This window comes from Alligator mississippiensis, chromosome 6, assembly GCF_030867095.1.
Source record: "Alligator mississippiensis isolate rAllMis1 chromosome 6, rAllMis1, whole genome shotgun sequence".
Classification (NCBI taxonomy): Eukaryota; Metazoa; Chordata; order Crocodylia; family Alligatoridae; genus Alligator; species Alligator mississippiensis.
In genome coordinates this window covers 59,619,732-59,640,048 of record NC_081829.1, presented here as the reverse complement: position 1 = coordinate 59,640,048, position 20,317 = coordinate 59,619,732, and the positions used below count along the sequence as shown (strand labels likewise).

Sequence of the window (20,317 nt, the reverse complement as noted above, 5' to 3'; positions counted from 1 at the left end):
CACATGCCCCACCCCCACATGCCATATTGCCGCTCGCCCAGCTGGGTTGGGGTGGGGCCGGGAGGCCGGGGTGGCTCTGGCTGTTGCGTGCTGCTTGTCTGGAGGCAGCGTGGTGCCCAGAGGGCAGCCTGGCACAGCCCTGGCCCCACCTGCCTGCCCGCCCCACGCAGATCCGGGGGCACATGCCCCCCTCCCACCCCCCCTGGACCAGCAGCGCGCAGCTGTGGAAGCAGCTTCACCTGCTCCCCGCGCCCTGCCACCCTGGCTGGGCAGCCCCTGTCCCAGGCCCAGCATTTTCTACCAGGGTCTGACATGGTGTAAAATATGCACAGTAGCAAATTCTGTAAGAAGAAGCTCTGTTGGTATTGAGGAAGGTTTTACTACTAGTGCATATATACAAATTAAATCAGATTTGGGGAAACAACTTAGCAAACAGTTAAGGTATTTCTGTGTAAGTACTTATGCTATTGTTAACAGGGTAGTGCAGTCACATATTTAACTGATGATAACCCAGAATGTGCTATCATAAATCAGGCTAAAAAGACTGGGAGAAAAATTAAATCATAATTTTCTGCATAACAGTGCAGAATACAGTTGCTTAGAAACTTTAGAATGCAACAAAATCTGTTTGTTTTTTTAAATCTTTGATTTATTAGAATCAAAACTTTCACAAGGATGTGCTAGAATTGATGAAATTCCCTGCCCCTGCCTCTCCATCCCCCACCAAAGGTTTTTTTCTGCTCCAGGATGGAGAGAGAACTTAAAATATACCAATTAAGTTTTTATCAGAAAAAATGGTGGAAACTTAAGATATACCAGTTAATTGAATAGCTGGATATTTAGGGTACTTATCTGGGGAAACAGGATGTCCAGGTTCAAGTCCTGCCTAATATGGACAAAACAACTGAAATTGGCTCCTTTTGCACTCCTTTTGCATTCCATACTTTAACAAGGCTCTTGGTTGTTCTGGTGCTTATGTTTCTTTTCATGTAACATTTTGAAAAAGTCTCTTTGTCCTGATGTTGAACAGGAATACTTTTGAAATATCAAATATTTATGGCATGGGAAAACCGACTAAGGTCTCTTACTTTCCTTACTAGAACATTTTAGATCTTTAGCTTCTATGCTACCTGTTGCAAAGTTACTTTGCAGTCATAATTATTTTTTCTTCTCTTAATGTTGCTTTGGAAGTGTTTCTATAGAGTATAGTACTTTCCTTTCTTAAGGACTGTGTAATGACTGAATTTATTACTACTTCCAAGTCTGACAATTGTTATAGCTGTCAGTGTGACTTATCAGGAACAGCAAGACAGGAATGACCTTTTTTATTAAAGTTTGAAGTAGTGCTTGCTCTATATCCTCTTTTACAAGAAGCAGGGACACTAAACACAAAGCTGGCAAGTTTTTGTTTTGTTTTTTAATCAGTTGTTCTCCCCTGGTCGGCTACCTCTTTTTTTTTCCCTGTAACTTTGTTCTTTTACAAAACGCATCTGTGTTCTATGAATGAAAGTAGGAAACAAAATATGAATCTCTATTTACCTAAAGTTTTTGAGATCTTAGGGTCTTGTGTGTGTCTGGTATTTTTTGGTAGGAAGAAAGTGTATGCTATGCTGTGTTTTGGTCTGAGATGTATGTAACACTGTGCATTTTAAATATGGTATGTTAAAAATTCAGCATTGTTTTCTGTTGTGGAATGAGTTGCTCTTTTATACAGGTTGTAGTCTACAGTTAACTTTTATGCTCCGATTTGCTTTGAGTGTTCACTGTTCAGTGGTTTGGCTGTAAGACTGAAAGAGCAAACATGAAGACTGAGAGTCTCTATTCACAAAGAGAATCATTGATTTGCACAGCAAGAAGAGGACCCCTGTGCTCTGTCTGTGTGTATTTACACCAGCAAACAGGAAACTACTAATTTCAGTCTTCATTATCATGGATCCTATACTGTTCAAATGCAGTAAATTCATTGGTTAAAAAAAAAAGAGCCCATCATCTCTTTCAGATCTAAAATAAATCGTATGAGCTGCGTTCATTTAAAAAAGTAGAGTACAGAAGATAAAATAAACTTTCTGGGTTCTTCATTATTTTGTCTTGTCTTATTTTTGAGTAAGGCTCTTAAAGCTACTAGAGGCTTTTAAGAGCTGCTAGGCTCTTAAAACTGCACATTTTGCATTTGGAATACTTTCTTCCTGTTTTTTCTGGAAAAACAGATTTTATGTATATTGGGTATTTTTGACAAGATAAGCAGACGTGAAATAACTTTTCTCTCTTTTCCTCTTAGAGGTGCATAAATTCCACCAAGGAGGCAAAAGAAACATCTGTGCTTCCTTAAATATCTTGATTTCCCCCTCCCCATTTCCACCCCCACTCCTGTCTTATCTCTACAATCCTCCAGACTCTGAACTGTAGGTAGTGTTCCAGTTAAGGAAGTCTATATAAGTCTCTTCAGAGCCCATCTCTTAGCTACTGCTGTTGAATTACTTGAGAGTATTCCCTCCTTCCAAAGGTTAAATTTGATGCTAAGTGTCTGTATATGGAGATGTGGAAATCAATATATATATTGATTGTTTTATATATATTGATTTCCACATCTCCATATATATAATAACTGTTCCAGGGGTATAAGCACGGGGGGAACCCAAATTCAGAGGAGAGACCCTGAAATCAAAGAACACACACCTGCTTTAGGTTGCCAAACGCCAACAGAACGACGCCAAGAAGAAAAACCCGCTCTGTTTATTAGCCATGCTCATATACAGCTGAAGCCAGCAGGTGATGTCGGGGACATACGCCAGCCAGCTGATTCAAAGGCGGGCTTCAGCAGGGAGATGAGGAGAGTGGGAGAGGCAGCGGAGGCTGCAGGGGCTCTGTGCACCAGTGGCAGGCAGCACCAGCGAGCCGAAGAAAGTCCCGAACCAGGAGGGATGATCCCAGCAGCAGCAGCAGCTGGTCACAGCCTGCATGCCAGTTGTAGGCATCATCAAAGCATGGGAGAAGACTCTGTCCCAAAGCAAGCGGTGGAGGCTGAGGAAGGCAAGGCGGTTCCATGCTCCAGGCTCTGGCTGCAGGGGACTTTAGGTGGGGAATCGACTGGGAGAGTAGCAGAAGGAACTCTCACCAGAGGCAAAGAGGGGAGCAGCGTTGGGGGACATGGCCAGGCACAGGCTACAGGGCAGGGAGAGAAGAGGGACCGTTCCCCTTGATCTCCCTCTTTCCCACGAGTCCTCCCTTTTGTTGTGTCTTATTATTTTCTTTTGTTGTTTCTTCTTAAGTATGGCACGGAGTTGCCTTGTGTTTGTGTTTTCCTTTTTATTCATTGCGCACCGTGGATGAGAGCTTTGATCTCTGAGGTCTGAGAGGCATAACAGGCCACAAGGGCCAATCACGGGAAGTAATCAGTAACCAGCACTGAACCTGAGAGACGAATCCACGGACCAGAGAGTATGTCATTAAGGTGGAAATATGACCTGGTACTTGAGCGTGGAGACCATCAAGATCAGAGGGCAAGCCACAGTGGCATCAGGTGACCCTTTGTAGGCTGGCGTATGGAAGGGGTGTAGGGGAGGTGGAGCCCCGCGAATATCCGTCGGGAGGAACTTCCGACCTCGAGGGACCTCCAATGGGAGACCCCACCACTGAAGTTGCATCCAAAATTGTGGCAGGCGAGTTCTGGGGTACTCCTTGGGGTGATCTAGGCCCCTACCAGAGGTTACACGAAGCCTCCCAGCATCTATCACCAGGCGCCCGCACCAAGGCAGCACGCAAACAGATTTTCGAATCGAGACAGGCGCAATAACACTGCTACTTTTGGGCCATACTGTACTGTTTGTTGAAGCTTGAGGAGGAGTAAATGCTTTTCCAGTATAACGATGTTCGTGCTAAGGCCCTCTTATACTATGTGTTGCACAGACAAGCAGTGGGGGATGGACATTGCTTTTAGGAATTTACACTGAGTAATTTACAATAAAATGTGTTGTTTTTCTCCACGTTGCCAGTTTGGCTTAAAACAGTGTTAAAAATTGCTTAAATTGTCACATGTATCTTGTTTAACTTCTTGAACTGACAGGTGTTTTCTTCCTGTTTTATTTCAGGGTCCATGCAGAAGTGCCATCATCTGTAAAACACAATTCAAGGACAGACCCTAAAGAGAAAGAGAAGGACCAGGAGGAAGAGGACAGCAGTGAGGTTGATGGAAGGCAGGCAGTTGAATCAAGTGGTGAAAAGGCTCAGCCAGAAGGGAAGAAGAAGAAACGTTCTGGATTTAGGGACCGCAAGGTAGAAATAGTTCTTTGTCAAACTGCGGGAGTTGTGCAGTAGTGGGAAAAAAAGGAGTGGGGGGTTAACTTGACTTCAGCTTCTATGTGTGTTTTATGATAGACGTTTAGTATTTACTTATTGGCTTAAATTTTCAAGAGAAGGTTTTGATTGGGAGTGCCTCACTTCTTGGGAAACCAGCTTCAGATGTCTGTCTCTTTTGTGGCAGGGTGGAAGTACTGACCACTCTAAAAACTCTGAAAATGAAGCCCCTGAAAGACATCTCAGGTTGGGTTTCTAAAATATAAGGCTTGGGCCTTCTACCTTTCTGTTTTATTAAAATAATTGAAAAAAGGTACAACAGAGATGCAATTTGAATTTATTGCATCTTTAAATGTTTTACCAATTTGTTTCCTGCAGAGGATTCAGTGAATGGATAGTTGATTTTTATTCAGTGTTGTTATCCTGAAACTGTGACTACAAACATGTAATGTCTTTCCCCTTCAGCATTTAGAACCATGGTGTTTGTATCAAGTGTGAACCTACGTTTGTTTTCTGTTCTTTACAATTCCTAAGCCTGAAAGAAAAATCAGGATTTGAACAGAGAAGTGTACTTCTAATCTGCATCCATGATTGGACATTGTTAAGCTGTGGACTCCTTAGGTTGATCTGACACACTTTTGGCTTTAGCTGTTATCCATTATTGCAAGAGGTACAATATGGTTCGATGAAAAATTCCATAAACAGTGTTGGCAGAGGACTATTTTTATTTATCTGTCTGGATATTTGTTTTATTGGGCTTTGTCTGAGAATTTAGTGTCTTTATGGTGCCAAACAGAAAAACAAATGAGTGCCTCTTAAATTCCTCTTCTATGATCTGACCTTGATTTTTTATTTTTTTTTTTAAATCCATACCCTGAGGGACTGCATCTCAGTATCTAACTTGTGGGTAACTAGTATCTAGTGGCTTAACAGCTGTTAAGTCATTTTGCTTAGAGATGCTGAGGGTGTGGTGTTTGTTTTTAATTTTACTGGTTAGGTGAAAATTCAAATTCAAAGTATCTGATGGTGTTTGGGGTGTACTGACTTGCAGCTGGTAAAGCTTTTTAACTGAAGTTACATTATAAGATGCTAAGCGATTTGGATTCTCATTTCCCATTAATTTTGGGGTGTGAAACTTTCTTGGACACTTGGAAAATCTTACAGTGCCTTTATACTATTCAAGACAAATGGATTTATTTTTTACCACCAGCAGATGAAGACAGTTAGTTACAAATCACAAGAACTAGACTTCTGCCTTCTGACTCAGTGGTTATAATCACTGAATCTGTATGATGAATCAGATTAGTGGTGCACTAACCTTACTACTTTTCCCAGATCCTCTCTTATAACGGAACAACAAACAGATTTCTACAGCATGTTTCTTGTAGCTCGTTACAATAGTCCACATGTTGAATCAGTTTGAGAGTGAGCTTTAATAAAAAAGTTAACCAGAGTCTCTGCTACTGCAAAAATCATCGGGCCAAAAAGAAAGCATGCACAAAGCAAGGAGTGTGACTCTAGCTTAATGAGGCAACCCTGACAAGGGAACAGGGCTGAGCATGTTTCATCAGAACTCAATGCTAAACTCGAAGCATGTGTGAAACGAACAGTAAGCAAACCATACATCTGGGTTTTCCCAGACATGTCCTCTTTTTGGATCCTCTGATCCCTATCCCGATGATTTAAAAAAAAAATCTGAACCAATGTCTAGGATTCTGCTCTGCTTCACTGGTGGGAGCAGGTGGAGGGTAACTGGGGGCAGGGGGCACCGTGCTCATTCGCAAGTGGCCAGCATACAGCCAGGCAGCCTTAGCAGCTGGAAGCAGCTAAGTCTGTTGGGGTGGATTGGAGGGCCAGGGCTTGGACTCTCTAGGGAGGGAGGGAGTGGGTGGGGGAGCAGCAGGGGTGTGTAGAGGAGATGGGGGTGCAAGGGGAGGACAATGCCTTGGGCTGCTAGGGGAAGCTGTCAGGGTGTTGAGGCTGGGGCTGGGGGGCGGTGCCTGCCCATCCAGCAGGGGAATGGGGCACGGAGGGGCTTCAGTGGAAGTGCAGATCTCCATGGTTAGGCTGGAAGTACAGGACCTAGTGCCCTTGCTTGCAGGGGTGGTGCGGCCAGGAGATGCTGTTGAGGGGGAGGGGGGCATGGCCAGGCTGCCTGGTGCAGCATGGGGGCCCCAGCCCATGGCAGAGGGTGCCACAGGCCTCCCCTCCTCTTCCCTCCCACCCATGCCAGGGCCAAACTTGCTCTCTTGCTGCCCACATGAATTGAAGTCTCTGTGCTCTGCTTTGGTTGGAATGGGAGCAGCTGGGGGCCCACTTCTGCAGGGCTGTGGGGAGCAGGGGACTCTGGTTTGGGAGTGAGGGCACCAGCAGGGACTGGGGGAGGGAGGCTGCGGGTCAGGAGTGAAGGGTGCCAGAATGGCCGGGGGGGGAGGCGCAGGGGACTGTGGATCAGGAGTGAGGGGCACCAGTAGCGCCAGGGTTCTATGGGTTGGAAGTGAGAGGCAGCAGCAGGGATGGATGGGCTGTGAGTTGGGAATGAGATGGTCGCCCCCGTTTCTGCCCCCCCCAAACAAGTGTCCTCTTTTTTGGAATTGGAAATATAGTAACCCTGCATAACTGGCAGTTTGGCAACAATGTATTAAGCAATGGACTCTGTTTTATGTATGTTCAAGCATGTCCTTTGTAGCATGGTCCTATTTCTGCTATGCAAGCAACAGTTCAGCTTCACAGAAGTTTTAGGGCTGGAAGTTGCCTTTAGTGAGTGACTTGCCAATAGCTCAACTGACATATTGTAATACCCTACAGCCAAGTGCAATGTAAATCATGGACATTTTTTTTCTATTCCTGCTTATAAGAAACCAAAGCAGCAGCAGCTTTCCTGGAGAAAGAGAGATGCTTCAAATTAACTTTGAATTCAGAAACTATCTGTTTATCCAAGTACTGTTTTTAATTAAGGCAGCAATTAGTGATTAAGAATTAATGCATGACAAATTTTATCCTAGATAGTGAATCAGTGTAGAAGTTAGGATACAAATCACTCATTGCCAAATAAGGCTTTGTGCTGTGACTTAGTAGTGATGGTTCTAGGGCAAGTATCTTGTAACTTAATGTATTTATATTTGCCCATAAAGGAGAGAGAATGTAAAGGCTATTAAAGTACAGTTGTAGTTGAAGGTTAATGATCAATCAAATAGAATATGACTGGTGTGTTATGTTAATTCATAAAAAGAATAATGTGTTTACTGCATTAGGACTGCTTGAATAAGATCTATTTGGAACAGTCATTAGGCCTTGGCAGGTATGCTGCATTATGAGTCTTAATTGTGCTGATACTCTAATTCAGTGTGCATTGCAGTAAGAAACCTAATGAAAATGAATGCTAATTTATCAACAGTATTACTATGCAGGCTGTTAGTGAGATCTAACTGTTGGAGTTCCCACTCTGACCATCTGATGATAGTCAAAGGTGGCCTAGTGATACTGTGGAAGTATATTAAAATGGTTAATTATGGAGACCCTTAGATTATTTTATTTTCTCGTCATGTCTATAATTTTTTCCCTCTTCAACCTAATGCACAGTGTGGTTGTAAAGCTTTCAGAATAGTAGCTCTGAGTCTTGTTCAGCCCATGGGATTCCTTTTTGCTAGTTTTCAGTTTTGTCCATTATCCTTTGAAATATTTGTATTTTGTTCTTAGCAAAATTGAACTTCTTCCTTTTTTGATTTGGTCAATGCCACTATGAGATATCAGCTGAGAGTTTAGTTTTTCAGAGATAGATTCTCACACTTGAAGTTGGTCTGTTGTCAAAGCTGAAGAAATGTGTGAAAAACATTCAGTAACAGAAAAAGAGTACCATGTAGATGATATCCTTTTGAAAAGCCTGTCAACCATGCTTATTCCATAAAAAACAAAACAAAAAAAAGGTTAATTTTTTTCATTGGAAGCATCTCTACTAGGGTTGGCTTAAATTCAGAATCTTCTAACTACACCTGAAGTATTAATGTTTTTGTGTGTTGAAATGACCTAGGAAAGTTGTGTGCATGTATTGTAGACAAGTGTGTGTGTAAGGCGAGCAACTAAATATTTGGAGTATTGTCATTTTTGTCACTGGGGTGGGTTTTTTTTCTAATTTCAAATTTAATCTTTAACTTGGTACATCACTCTTTCTTCTTCCTTAATTATCCGTGTTACATCGTGTCACAGATTCACCCCAAAACAAAGTTACTTCTAGGGGTTCACTATGTGGATACTCTCCCAAATTAGGTTAACTCTGTGTTCAGTCTTTAATTTTAGCCAGTCCAAACTGTGTTCAGTTTTTTATTATTCTCATAACTGTATGTGTTATAGTATTTGGTATAGTTGTAATTCTGATGTAACCTTTATATTTCAGCCAAGGTTGTGCCAGGAAGGCAGTGATTAACTTGAGCAGTGCTCATCTCTTCACCCTTAAATGAGTTAATGGCTGAGAATTAGTATTTGACTTAGGCTGCTTACTGGTCCTCCATGTGGGTATGCTAAGAGGCACAGGAAGCCTGTTTTTGGCTAGACAATGATAAATGTACATTTTATAAGAGTGTGACACTTTGTTAATCAAACTAGCATACAGGAGAGATGAATATCGGATTAGTGAAGGGTATCTAAAAAGGATGCACATTTCTGGTCTAGTAACGTGCACCTTCAGATGTTAGGCATAGCATGAGCCCCACAAGAATGAAGAGGTGATGTTTGTTAATTACCAGACTGGCAGTGGTACTTAAAGCCTGTCTCGAAGCCTGGCTTGAAATTCAGTCTTCCTGGGTGAGAGAGAGTGAGAGTGAGAGTGTGTGTGTTGCGGGGGGTGGCGGGATTAGGTTCCCTAGCCAAGGAAAAGCAAGCTGATGGAGAGATGCAGAAGATGCAAAAGCATGAGGTCAGAGGTAGAGACTGCTCTGTCATGCTGGCTAAGGACTGTATTTTAGGATTTAAGGTGCCGGGTAAGAACAGATCAATGTTCTGGTATTTTCTTTTATATCTCTGTATCAGTGTATGATTACTGATTTCTTATGCTTGTTTTATAATAAATTATTTTGTTGTCTCCTTTTTGATTGCCTGTGAAAGAGGTGATTTTTGGGACAGGTGATATTCCAGGCTGACTTTATGGAGTGGGGGACCTGTAACTTCTTCTATAACCCAAAGTGGGGGCCATCTCAGGGTTTGCAGAGATTTCCACCACTGCAGCTTCAGTATAAGGCAATGGAACTGAGGCTTGCTGGGACCAGGAGCTCTCCCAGGGCAACCTTGGTCTGTTACTTGGGGAAGTGGCAGCACAGTGGTGAGAACTCGAGGCTACAGTGGTTTCCAGCAGACAAGTTTGTGACAGATGCCTTGACTCATTTCCTCCATGTTTTGTTTCCTATTGCCAGTCCTCTCCTTTCCCCCATATTTTTCACTCTTTTTTTTTTCTTTTTTTGCCCTTTTCTCTACTTTCTTTTAATTTTTATTTCCTTATTCTTCCCTTCTTACTTTTCCCATTTCCTGCATCTTTCTGTGTAACTTTCTCTTCACTACCCTTCCTTTCTTCCTTAAGTCCACTTGAATCTTGTTCTGGTCTCACCCAAGGTTTATTTCTAATGCCAAATTTTAGGCCTCTCAGAGTGTGGTCCTGCTTCTCCAAATTTGTTCCAAACTTCAGCTTCTGTTCCTCAGTACTCCTGCAACTCATTGTCATAAAGTTTGGAGAACCTTTTAAATGTGAAGCCAAATTCCTGTGCTGATGGAGTATCAGATCATGTCCTACCTCTACTTTCTATTCTTTGCCTTTGAAAATGGAGCTGTGCTGTTTTGTGCTGAGTTCAGGAAAGACCTGTAGCTTTTATACCTCCTACAAAGTTTATTTTTTACCTTAATATAAATTCTATTTATTTCTAAACTAAAGTTTGCTATGGATTTAGAATCAAGAGATTTAACTTGCAGTATATTATGTACGTTTTACCAGCTGATGAAAAATAGCAGCGATTATTGAGGCAATTGTGAGCAGAGCTGCAGCTAAAGGGAAAATATTACCAACCTTGCCTGGTGCTCTGTTAGGAAGGTTGAATGTTAAAGGTGTTTTTGAAAGTGATTTGTGATGAGAACAGTGTACACAATATTAATTTAATTTGTGAATTTTTAGATTTGATCTTTGGTATGAATAATGTCTTGGTCAAGTATGTGATCATTTGTCGCTTTCAGAAATCTTTATCCCTTGATATGTGTAGCTTTATTAGACCTCAAAAGAGATTCTGCATGTAAATCATGAAAAGAAAACAGTTGCTTCTTGCCTCACTAGCAAGACTTTGAATTGATTTATTATTGCATATTTGCTCCAACCTTTCTCCAAATGTTAGCAACTTTCAATCCAAGTGCTAGGAAATACTACTTCAGTCTGTCACTATTTTGCTGTTTATATTGTGTTTTAGTAATACCTGATCTTAAACTATAGCCCAGTAAGAGTGCAGAAATTAGGCTGAAACTTGAAGTCCTCTTGCTCTACAGCAGTGAAGGCTAACCTTGCTAGGCATGCAACAGATTAAACCCTGCCACACCCTGAGTGCCAGTCAAATCCCCTTCCTATGTCCAACCTGCTGCTCTGTTTCCTGCTCCCTGCCCTGTGCTCTCTGCGTGATCTACTGCTCTGCTTCCTGCTCCATCTCCTATGTGCTGCTGTGCTGACTACCCCATCTACAATCTGGTGCATGCCACACACAGAAGCTACTTGTCATGTATGCCACAGGCTAGCCATCCCTGTTGTACAGCCTTGTGTTCTGAATTGAGTTCTGTGAGATCTGGGTTTGGTCTGATAGCAGTTTTTTTTAATAGAAGTTTAGGAGATGGTGTTTATGGAAATAAGTCTGGAAAAGCAAATGAGTGTTAAACTATAGTGGTGTAGAAAAAAGCTAATGAATGAACAGAGTTCCTACTTTTGAACATAGCAGGATTTAAGTCTAATATTTTTGCATATTGGCCTTTGCTCACTGCTGTGTTAGGCTTTTTACTGACTTTGATCCACCCTAACTGATTCTTTAAGAACACTTATTTTAAACATAGGAAAACTGCTTGTGGGCCTCAAAAATGTCAAATTGGAAAAAGGTTTGAGCCTAGGACATCTGCAAAACATTGTAAACATGGTGCAGAAGGTAGACATGAGACAAAATGATGCCTTTGTAAATGAGGGACAGAGTAACCTGCAGCCATCTTGCCCAACTGTGACCAAGAAATGAAGCCCTGTTCGCTTCCCTTTCCGGTCTTATCCCTCACAAAACTGAAGCAGAGACCAAATGTTCAAAGCTTTGAGAGTCAGGCTTCCAAAATTATTCATTTAGTTTTAAAAATTCTGATATATTTTTTTAAATAATATATTGGGGGCAGGGGGAAGTATTTATTTCCCTTCTGGTTTCTGAACACATTGCAACATTTTTCACATTTTTTTTTCTTTCCTCTGAAAGCCTGAAGACTAGAATCTTCATTTAAAAATGAAAGTTAATATTCTCAAGTAATCAAGTGACATAAGGAGTGGAGGCTTTTAGGAAAACAAAGTATCGTAAAACCCAGAATAAAATTGAGTTGATGACACTTTGGCATTGTATAGCAGCCGTTTCATTTGGAACCTCTTGTGATGTACAGAATTTTAACAAGACTACTAAATATGGCTGCCAAGAGTACATCAGTCACGGACTGAACTCTCTTTAACTTCTTTTCTAGGTGATGGAATATGAGAATAGGATCCGGGCCTACTCCACTCCAGACAAAATCTTCAGATACTTTGCCACTTTGAAAGTAATAAATGAACATGGAGATTCAGAGGTGTTTATGACGCCACAAGATTTTGTGAGATCCATAACTCCTAATGAAAAACAGCCAGAACGTAAGTAGTACAAGTAGTGTAGTCGTGGTATGTAATGGAGAGTTAGAGTAAATTCTTCTGCTTCTGTTTTTTTAGCCATGTTGTGTGTCTCATGGAATGAGATTTGTCATCTAAAGGTAGGTGTGGCACCTCCTGGTGGCCACTCTAATCCTATATCTTTTCTTCTCTGGTTAATTGGGGTACCTCCCTGTACTTGCCTGCCATACCTTTTACTATTTAAATTTGGGGGGCTGCCCCAGTCCACCAGAATGATTCCTTTGCTTCTCAGGCTTAGTCCCCAGTCTCTAATGGTCCTTCATTGACTGCAGCGCCTTCCCTAGGCACGTTCAATAGCCTTCTTCTGCCCCTTCATCCATTCCCATCCCTTGCGGTTTCAAATGCAATGAGCAAAGCTCCGACATGATTCATTGCAGTGGGGTGACTTTCTACAACCATTCCCAAGGCTTTCCCTCAGTCCCATTGGTTTCAAGTCACTCTGGCCCTCCTGGGCCCCTGCACAGTTTACTTAGGCTTTGGTACTGCTCCTTAGCTTTGTATAAAGAGCTTCTACTTGCATAGCCTAGGCTAGTCTCAGGTTCCCAGTGCAGCTTCCATCAGCCAGGAGGTCCATCTCCAGCTCTGCCCAAATCAAATTGACCCTACTGCCTCTGGTACAGGGCTTATAGTCCCTGGCTCCTCCTCCTTCTGACCTGAGGTCACCTCAGCAGGCTGCTAGCTGCTTATTATCTGGGACTCTGCAGCTTTCTAACTTTACTGGGATTAGGGCTAGGCAGTTAATAGGGGTTGGTCCTTGTTACACTCATCTGACCATCTTTATTGGTCGACATGCTTTCACAGTGCCCAGTGCAAAGGTTTTGATCCCCTCTTTGGATGTTACTGTAATAAAAATTAGATATTATTGCTTAGGTCCACCTATATTAATGAATGTGTAACACATGCAGAATAGTAAGGGTAAAGGTTAGAGGTGCACTGATGCATCAATCCATATTGGATCATCACCAATAACAGAAAAATTAACAATATCGGCAATTGGCTTTTTTTTGGCTGGTGAAGCCAATTAATGTCACTGATAAATGCCATGTGCATGCATGCAACTGCAGCATGCACACAGTCAGGAATGCAGCCCAACAGCATGGAGAGCAGTGTTCAGCCAGTAATTCTGTGTGGGGTAGCTACAGGTGGCTCATCTAGAGGGTTGGGAAGGGCAGGGTGCGGGGGCACTGGGAGAGGTGTGGGGGACCTGTGCCTCCCGGATTTGTGCATGAGGCAAGGGCAGGCTGCAGGCTCAGGGATGGGGGCTACGTTGGCCTCTTGCCAGCAAGGGGGGCTGTGCTGGGGCTATACTCAGGGCAGGCAGCAGCGATGCTCGGGGGGGGGGGTGCTACAGAGTGGGCTACAGCTACCCAAAATTCCCAGTAGCCACCCTGTAGCCCCCTCCCCCCCCACCCCCAGGAAGAGGCTGGTGCAGCCCCTGGCTCTGAGCTCACAATGTGCAGCCTGCCCTCACCCTGCACACAAATTTGGGGGGGGGGGCACATGCCCCCCCATATGTTCTCTGGGGATGTACATAACAGCAAGGAGCTCATCCTCCTATGCCCCCGGACAAGCTGTCCACAGATTCATCTCGTGCCTTGATCTGCCTCCCCATGCCCCTTCCCCTTCCTTGCCCCATAGACTACCTGAATGCTGCTCTCCAAGCTGCTAAGCTGTATCTTGGCTATCAGATTTGTATCAGCTGATACACCTGGTTAATAATTGGCCATTGGTATCAGCCAAAAAATTCTTTATCAGTGCACCCCTCATAAAGGTATAATTCACCAGATGGCTGCTAAACTCCATGCCAGAATTTTGGGTTTGTGACTAGTTTACTTATGGCAGTGCAGTACTGCAAGATGATTGTAATTACTCTAAGAAATGACAGCTTTCAGAGCAGTCAATATGCAGTAACTTTTCTGTGTTATTTCTGGCCACCTCTTGTCTGTCCAGGTGGAAATAAAGATCTGGTACACTTTTCAAAATAGAATAAAGGGAAGCTTCTGGCTCTCTGGTCAGTATCTTTTGAAAATTTTAAATAACCGTAGGCAAGTATAAATGTCTTGATGAACAGTCAGTTTGTATTAAATTAGTAGTTAAGTGCTGCAAGAAGAGTTGGTTGCTACATGTACAGTATGATGTGTAGGCATTTTTGAGAAACTGACATTGGAAAGTACTAAAACTGATTTCTGTCTTATTTTCTTTAAGAAAGTACTAGCATCTCTTTGGTATATGCCCTTGTCCAGCAGATGAAATTGTCTTCCTGCATATATTAAAGCGAATAGCCATTTTAAATGAATACTCAAGATGTGCCAGAAACCTATAATGGTTTAAAACATTGGGAATGATGCCATTTGAAGTAAAGGCTAAAGCACAATAGGCCTAGTAGCTGCCCCATGTCTGTCAGACTGGTCTATATTTTCATGTTATAAAAAGACAGGGTTCTATTCCATTGCTAAAATAAGGGTCTTAGATGGTTGCCTTAACATCCTCAGAAGGCGTTCCCTCCCACCTTTACCCAAAAATCATTGACAACTTGTCAGCTTTTTTCCCTCAAAATATGCATGCATGCCTTAAACAATTTACAAGTTACTTTCAAGATTGTCTCTTGCAAGCAGAAAAAACCTAAGTTAGGGAAAAGGTACATTGCTTGTTTGTGTTTTATGCTGTAACTCAAAAGATTAAATATATTTTGTCAAAATTCACGCTTTCAGATGAGACCACTTTGGCCTCAGTGGATAACATTTCTGAGTCTCACTTGAATGAGGGGATTATGTATAATTGAAACCATTTTACACCTTAAAGTGATAGCAACTCGGCTACATTTGGGAAAACTGCAATATTAAATATATTTTTGAGTAAGAATAATGAATCCTGTAGTAAGTATTATAGCACTCAGTCCCAGTAGCCCCGGCTCCTAGGCAGTGCGTGGCGCCCTGCTAATCTGTGCCATGGGGCAGCTACTGCGCAGGTGCCAGGCAGGGGGGGGCGATCCCCACTGCCCCACGCTGTGCGGGGGGACTCTGCCATGAGCACTCAGTCTCTGATCCTCACTGCTGCAGCCGGTGAGTGTGGGGCTTTATTTTTTTAAATTGCCAGGATGCTGGGGCCAGGCGGGGCAGCCATCAGGGGCAGAGCTGGGCTGGGGGAGGGAAGGGCAGATTGGGGAGTGGGGACTGTGTGGGGGGGCTCTGCCTCGTGGCCCCAGAGTCCCCACAGCCATTGCTACTGCCAGTGAGTGCAGTTTTTTAAATTTTTTTAAATTTATTTATTTTTTTTATTCCCAGACATCTGGGGCTGGGGGGAGGCATCAGAGGTGGGAGGGGGCAATCAGGGAGCGGGGGCTTCATGGTGGTGGGCTCTGCCAGGAGGCCTCACAGCCCCTGCTACATCTGGTGAGTGTGGAGCTTTTTTTTTTTTTGGCTTTTTTTTTTAAGTGCCAGGAGGATGGGCCAGGCAGGGGATGCGACCAGGCAAGACAGACACGGGGGCTTCTTCTGCAGTTATCCCTGCCCGAGGAGAAGCAGGCACAGCCAGAGGAGCAGCCACCCAGCCGTGTCTGCCTCTCCTTGGCGGATCTGAATCCAAATCTCTCCAAATTGATTCGGACCTTTTAATGGGTCTCCTGGTTTTGATTCAGAGCTTTGGCCGCCAAATCAGGCCAAATCTCCCCTGAATCTAATCAGCAACCGAAGCTTTGCACAGCCCTATTGCCTAGTACAGTCTTTAAAATGGTTTCTGAAAATGTATGCATGTTTTAATTCTCTTATGAAGGCAAAAAGTGTGTAGCTGTTTGATTTTGAGGATCTCTAGCTTCTTGATGTAGCTAATAACCTTCTGGCTGGAGGGCTGCTGGGAGTAACCTTCAAAACCTGTCATTTGTTACACCTCAACTGGCTGTAAGGATTGCTACTCAGTGACAGAAGGCACCCTGTGGGTGAAGAATACCTCCTGTCAGATGGTAAAGTGAAATGGAAATTGAACCTAACTTTGCCTTGAGCAGGAAAAACACAAACATAAGGTCTTGTCTTGTTGGTCTGAAAATGTCCGTTATTAACATTACTGTCAAAGACTTTTTGAAGTAAAGATCATATGAGGTAGTCTTTCTTAATAATTATGACAGTTTCTTAGCTTGTAAATGATACCGAAGAATGATTTGAAACGTGTAATGAAACTTGGACGTTTAAAGCATTTACTAACCTAGTAGGATCAAACCAGCTCTAACTTTGTTCTCAAATGTTTTAAAAAGTGCTAGTAAAAAGCAAATAGGGGGTATTGTGAAATCTGAAGTCATTCTTAAGACTTAAAACACTGAAATTGGGTGTTTTGTTTTCATATTTTATATTATTTTTCTGATGAAATGTAATCCAGAGGGAATTTACATAATCTGTGCATCTAGTACAGTGGCAGGCACCAATAAAAAAAATCCTGTCAATAGTTTAATACATAATTATTTTGTCCCTCAGTGCCTGAACGAGGCTCCAAGAGCAAATGGTAATCAGCATTCAAAAATGGTAAATATGAAAAGCTCAGACACGTGGGGGAAAAAAATCTGTCTCAGGAGTCCTATAGGTTGCATCAAATTAAACACATATACCCTTTCTAGCTGGTGGCTAGCTATTCTTTTTGTTTATACAGAAAAAATAGTGCTAGGTTGTCAGGTGTTCCTGGAAGTCCACTTGCTCATCAGATCTGGTATACTTTTTTATCACTGAAATATGGTAGCATCGATATTTGGACTTGTTTACATACAATTTTCCTTGGTTTGTTTTTTAGATCTGGTCCTATATTTGGAGGAGGAATCCTGCAAAGTTTATCCAGTGGATACTGCTCAAGTGTAATGTAGTGTTACTGCTTATTAGTACCCCATAATATTTATTATAGTAGCCCATAATAGGTATCAATTAATCAGTAAGGAAAGGAAGGTAATTTCTTGATATTTGCTTCAAATGACTTAAGCATTTGAATTCACAATCCTTGCTGTTTTTCCCACTCTAGTCTTGCTTTATTCCAGCTTTATTTGAAGAGACTGAGCAGTATGGGGTTTCTGCCCCTTTGTTTCTTGGATACAAGAATGCAACACTGGAGATTGAGCCCTTGGGACTCAACAGAAACTGCCAGTTGGAAAATACCAAGCTTTTGTGTCAGTATATGTGTTCCAATGTGATTCTTAAAAATAATCTGAGGTACTACTCCATACCTGACTTTGATCATATCACTTAGGTATGATTCAGAGTTATTAACTATTATCTTGTCTTATCTCAGAGTTTTCGGGCAGTTGTAACTTTGGGCATAACAACACTGCTGGGGCCATGCAAGCTCTGGTGCCTGGTCTGTGGGCACCAGAGTTGTGAAGAGAATCTGGTATGTATGTTCTTGGGCGAGCTGGCCCCTTATTTCTCCCTAGTGACCATTGATGGGGTATGGATGACCGCAGTCCTTTGCTTTTTTGGTTGCCACTTTATCATAGAAGGAAATCATGGTTAGGCAGGCATGATTTGCTCTTGGTGAATCCATGCTGGCTGTTCCTGATCACCTTGTTTTCCTCTAGGTGCAATGTGCTTTGCTTTATACTAATATAATATATTTAGTTTTACCCCTGAGTTGTTCTCAGTGTAATACAACATAGCATTTGAGCAAATTATACTGGTATAGGAGTTGACAGCATTGCTCCACTCCTTATAGCTGGCACAAATGCTAGTTAGGCTGGTATAAGCACTTTATCCAAATCCCTATTCTGCTATTAATGTAAACTTGCTTTTTCTTGCACTGTAACAGAGGTATCTTTATAGCCATTCTTTAGAGAAAAGATGGAAAATGTGAGAGCAGCTTCCTATCTCTCATCAAGCCCCATTACTTTTTTTTATTGGTGTTGCCTTTAAAAGGGAAGCTAATTATTGTGGACATTTGGTTAAAAATGGGTTTCTATATAATGATAGTCAGTATTAAAAAGGAAATGTGTCTAGGAACACATTTTAGTAGTTGGAGACTAAGGGCAGAGAATCTGTCTTTTTAAATCATAGATCAAATCCAGGTTGCTAGTGACTTGTGCTTACCTTGGGATGACTCTCTTAAAAGCCTGCTGTAAATTTTTTGTGTAGACAGTTGGAAAAGAGTCCAGTGCAGATCAACAAAAAAGAGGGGTCTTGGAGATGAGGCATATGAGGAAAGACTGAAAGAGCTAGGGTCATTTAGTCTGGAGAAGAGAAGAATGAGGGAGGATTTGATAACACTCTTAAAATAGCTGAAGGGTAATTATAGAGAGGATGGAGAAGGGCTTTTCTCTGTAGCCATAAGGGACAGGTCTAGGAGCAACTGCCTCAGGAGAACTTTACATTGGAGATTAGGAGGAACTATTTGACTCTGAGGGTGGTTAAGCGTTGGAACAGGCTATCTGGAGACGTTGTGAAATCTCCACGCTTGGAAACTTTCAAAAGTGGGTTAGTCATATACTTGGCTGGGATGGTATTTAGATCTGATCCCGCCTTGAGCAGAACGACTTCTTGAGGTCCTTTCCAGCCTTATTTTCCTATGATTCCTGTGATTCCTGTGACAGCTCTCAGAAAATGTAGTCTAACTCACAGATTGTGCTGTAAACTTAGAGGAGATACATATATTCTTTATATAAATAGAGGTTAAATCAATGCTTTGGATGAAAAGCTGAGCTCCACCTTAATCATGGATGTGCCATTGATGCTTTTATAATAAGATATGTTAAATATATGGCTAATGGGTTTTTGCTCAGTTTCAGTAATTAATCCTCTCTCACTTGCATATAAAAGGTATGAGGCATTCTCCACTAGCAACAAAGAATAATATGTAAAGAGCAAATACTCCCAAGATGATGGGGAAAATCTGACAAGTACATAAACTCTGAAGGGAATTTGTGAAGATCATTTCATCGCAGTGGAAAAACTGTTTACATCCCATAGGAAATGATTGTGTTCTAATTGAACTCAAATGCTTTCCTGGCATGGTATAATCACTCTCCTGGAAGCTTGTTTGTCTTCTTAAAAAAAAAAAAAAAGTGCAAGATGAAACTACAGCCTGTAATTTGTTACTTGTGGTTTTCATGGTAGCATGAAGAACTAAATAATTGCTTCAGATAGTTATCAAAGATGTTAATTAGCTATGAATTTGAATTTACCTGTAGCAGTTGCATGTTGTTCAATATGTAGTAAGCTATTTGAGTTCAGATTTGATTAGTTTTGAACAGAAGTAGCAGCAAGCATTTGTTTTTGTTTGTTTGTTTGTTTGATTTTTTACAGAAATGTTTCAGTTTATTTGAAACATTTTACTGCTGAAGGAGAAAATATATTGAGGCTTGATTCCTAAGTTTACACTGTAGGGCTATGCAAAGCTTTGGTAGCTGATTCGATTCAGAGGAGAGTTGTCCCGATTCGAGGACTGACTCTCTGAATCAGAATTGAATCAAGAGAACAATTAAAAGCTCTGAATGGATTCAGAAAAGATTTGGTTGCTTTGGAGATTTGGCCATAGACTAAACAGGCAGCTGACAAGTCTGTCTGGGAGGGAGGGCTTGGGGCTGGGGCCTGGACAAGCTGCCTAGCCAGGGTGGGAGAGCGCATTACTCAGGGAGTAGGGTGGGAGGGGTGTGAAATGCAGGCATGGCAGTGCTGGGAGCAGGGGCTCTGCCCTGCTGTTGCTTGCCCAGCTGGGGGGGGGGGCCGGATGCAGGTGCGGCTTGCTCCAGGTGGAAGGGGGCAAGCAACAGCAGGGCGTAGCCCCCATTCCCAGAGCTGCCGTGCCCACATCCCATGCTCTCCGCACGGGCTGGTGAGTGGCGCCAGGGCAGAACCCCTGCTCCCAGCACTGATGTGGGTGCGGCAGCACTGGGAGCGGGGGCTATGACTTGCTGCTGCCCGAAGCGAGCCGTGCCTGCATTGCACCCCCCTCTCATCCCCCGACTGGGCAAGCAGCAGCAGGGCATAGCCCCCGCAGCTCCCCCTTGTCACAGGCCACCTGGGCACTGTGAGTGTATCAGTTTTATCACAGGCCAAGTGGGCTGTTTGATTCAGTTTCGGATCGAGGGGGCAAAGTTGGGAGTGAAGTAAAGGCAAATTTATTATAGCTTACACAGACACA

The 20,317-nt window shown here is 42.6% G+C and overlaps 1 protein-coding gene across 3 annotated transcripts in view; it reads left to right on the top strand.

Annotated features, from left to right (window-relative positions):
• Positions 1 to 20,317, top strand: part of MICU1 (mitochondrial calcium uptake 1) — a 239,657-nt gene that overhangs the window by 48,067 nt on the left and 171,273 nt on the right. For all 3 annotated transcript variants that reach the window (XR_002089378.2, XM_006265068.3, XM_019484315.1), the window contains exons 3-4: positions 4,089 to 4,272; positions 12,016 to 12,178. Coding sequence is in view for 2 of the 3 variants with exons in the window: in XM_006265068.3 (XP_006265130.2) it covers positions 4,089 to 4,272; positions 12,016 to 12,178 (347 nt within the window). In the remaining variant the exon portion in view is untranslated. The remainder of the gene's footprint in view (positions 1 to 4,088; positions 4,273 to 12,015; positions 12,179 to 20,317) is intronic.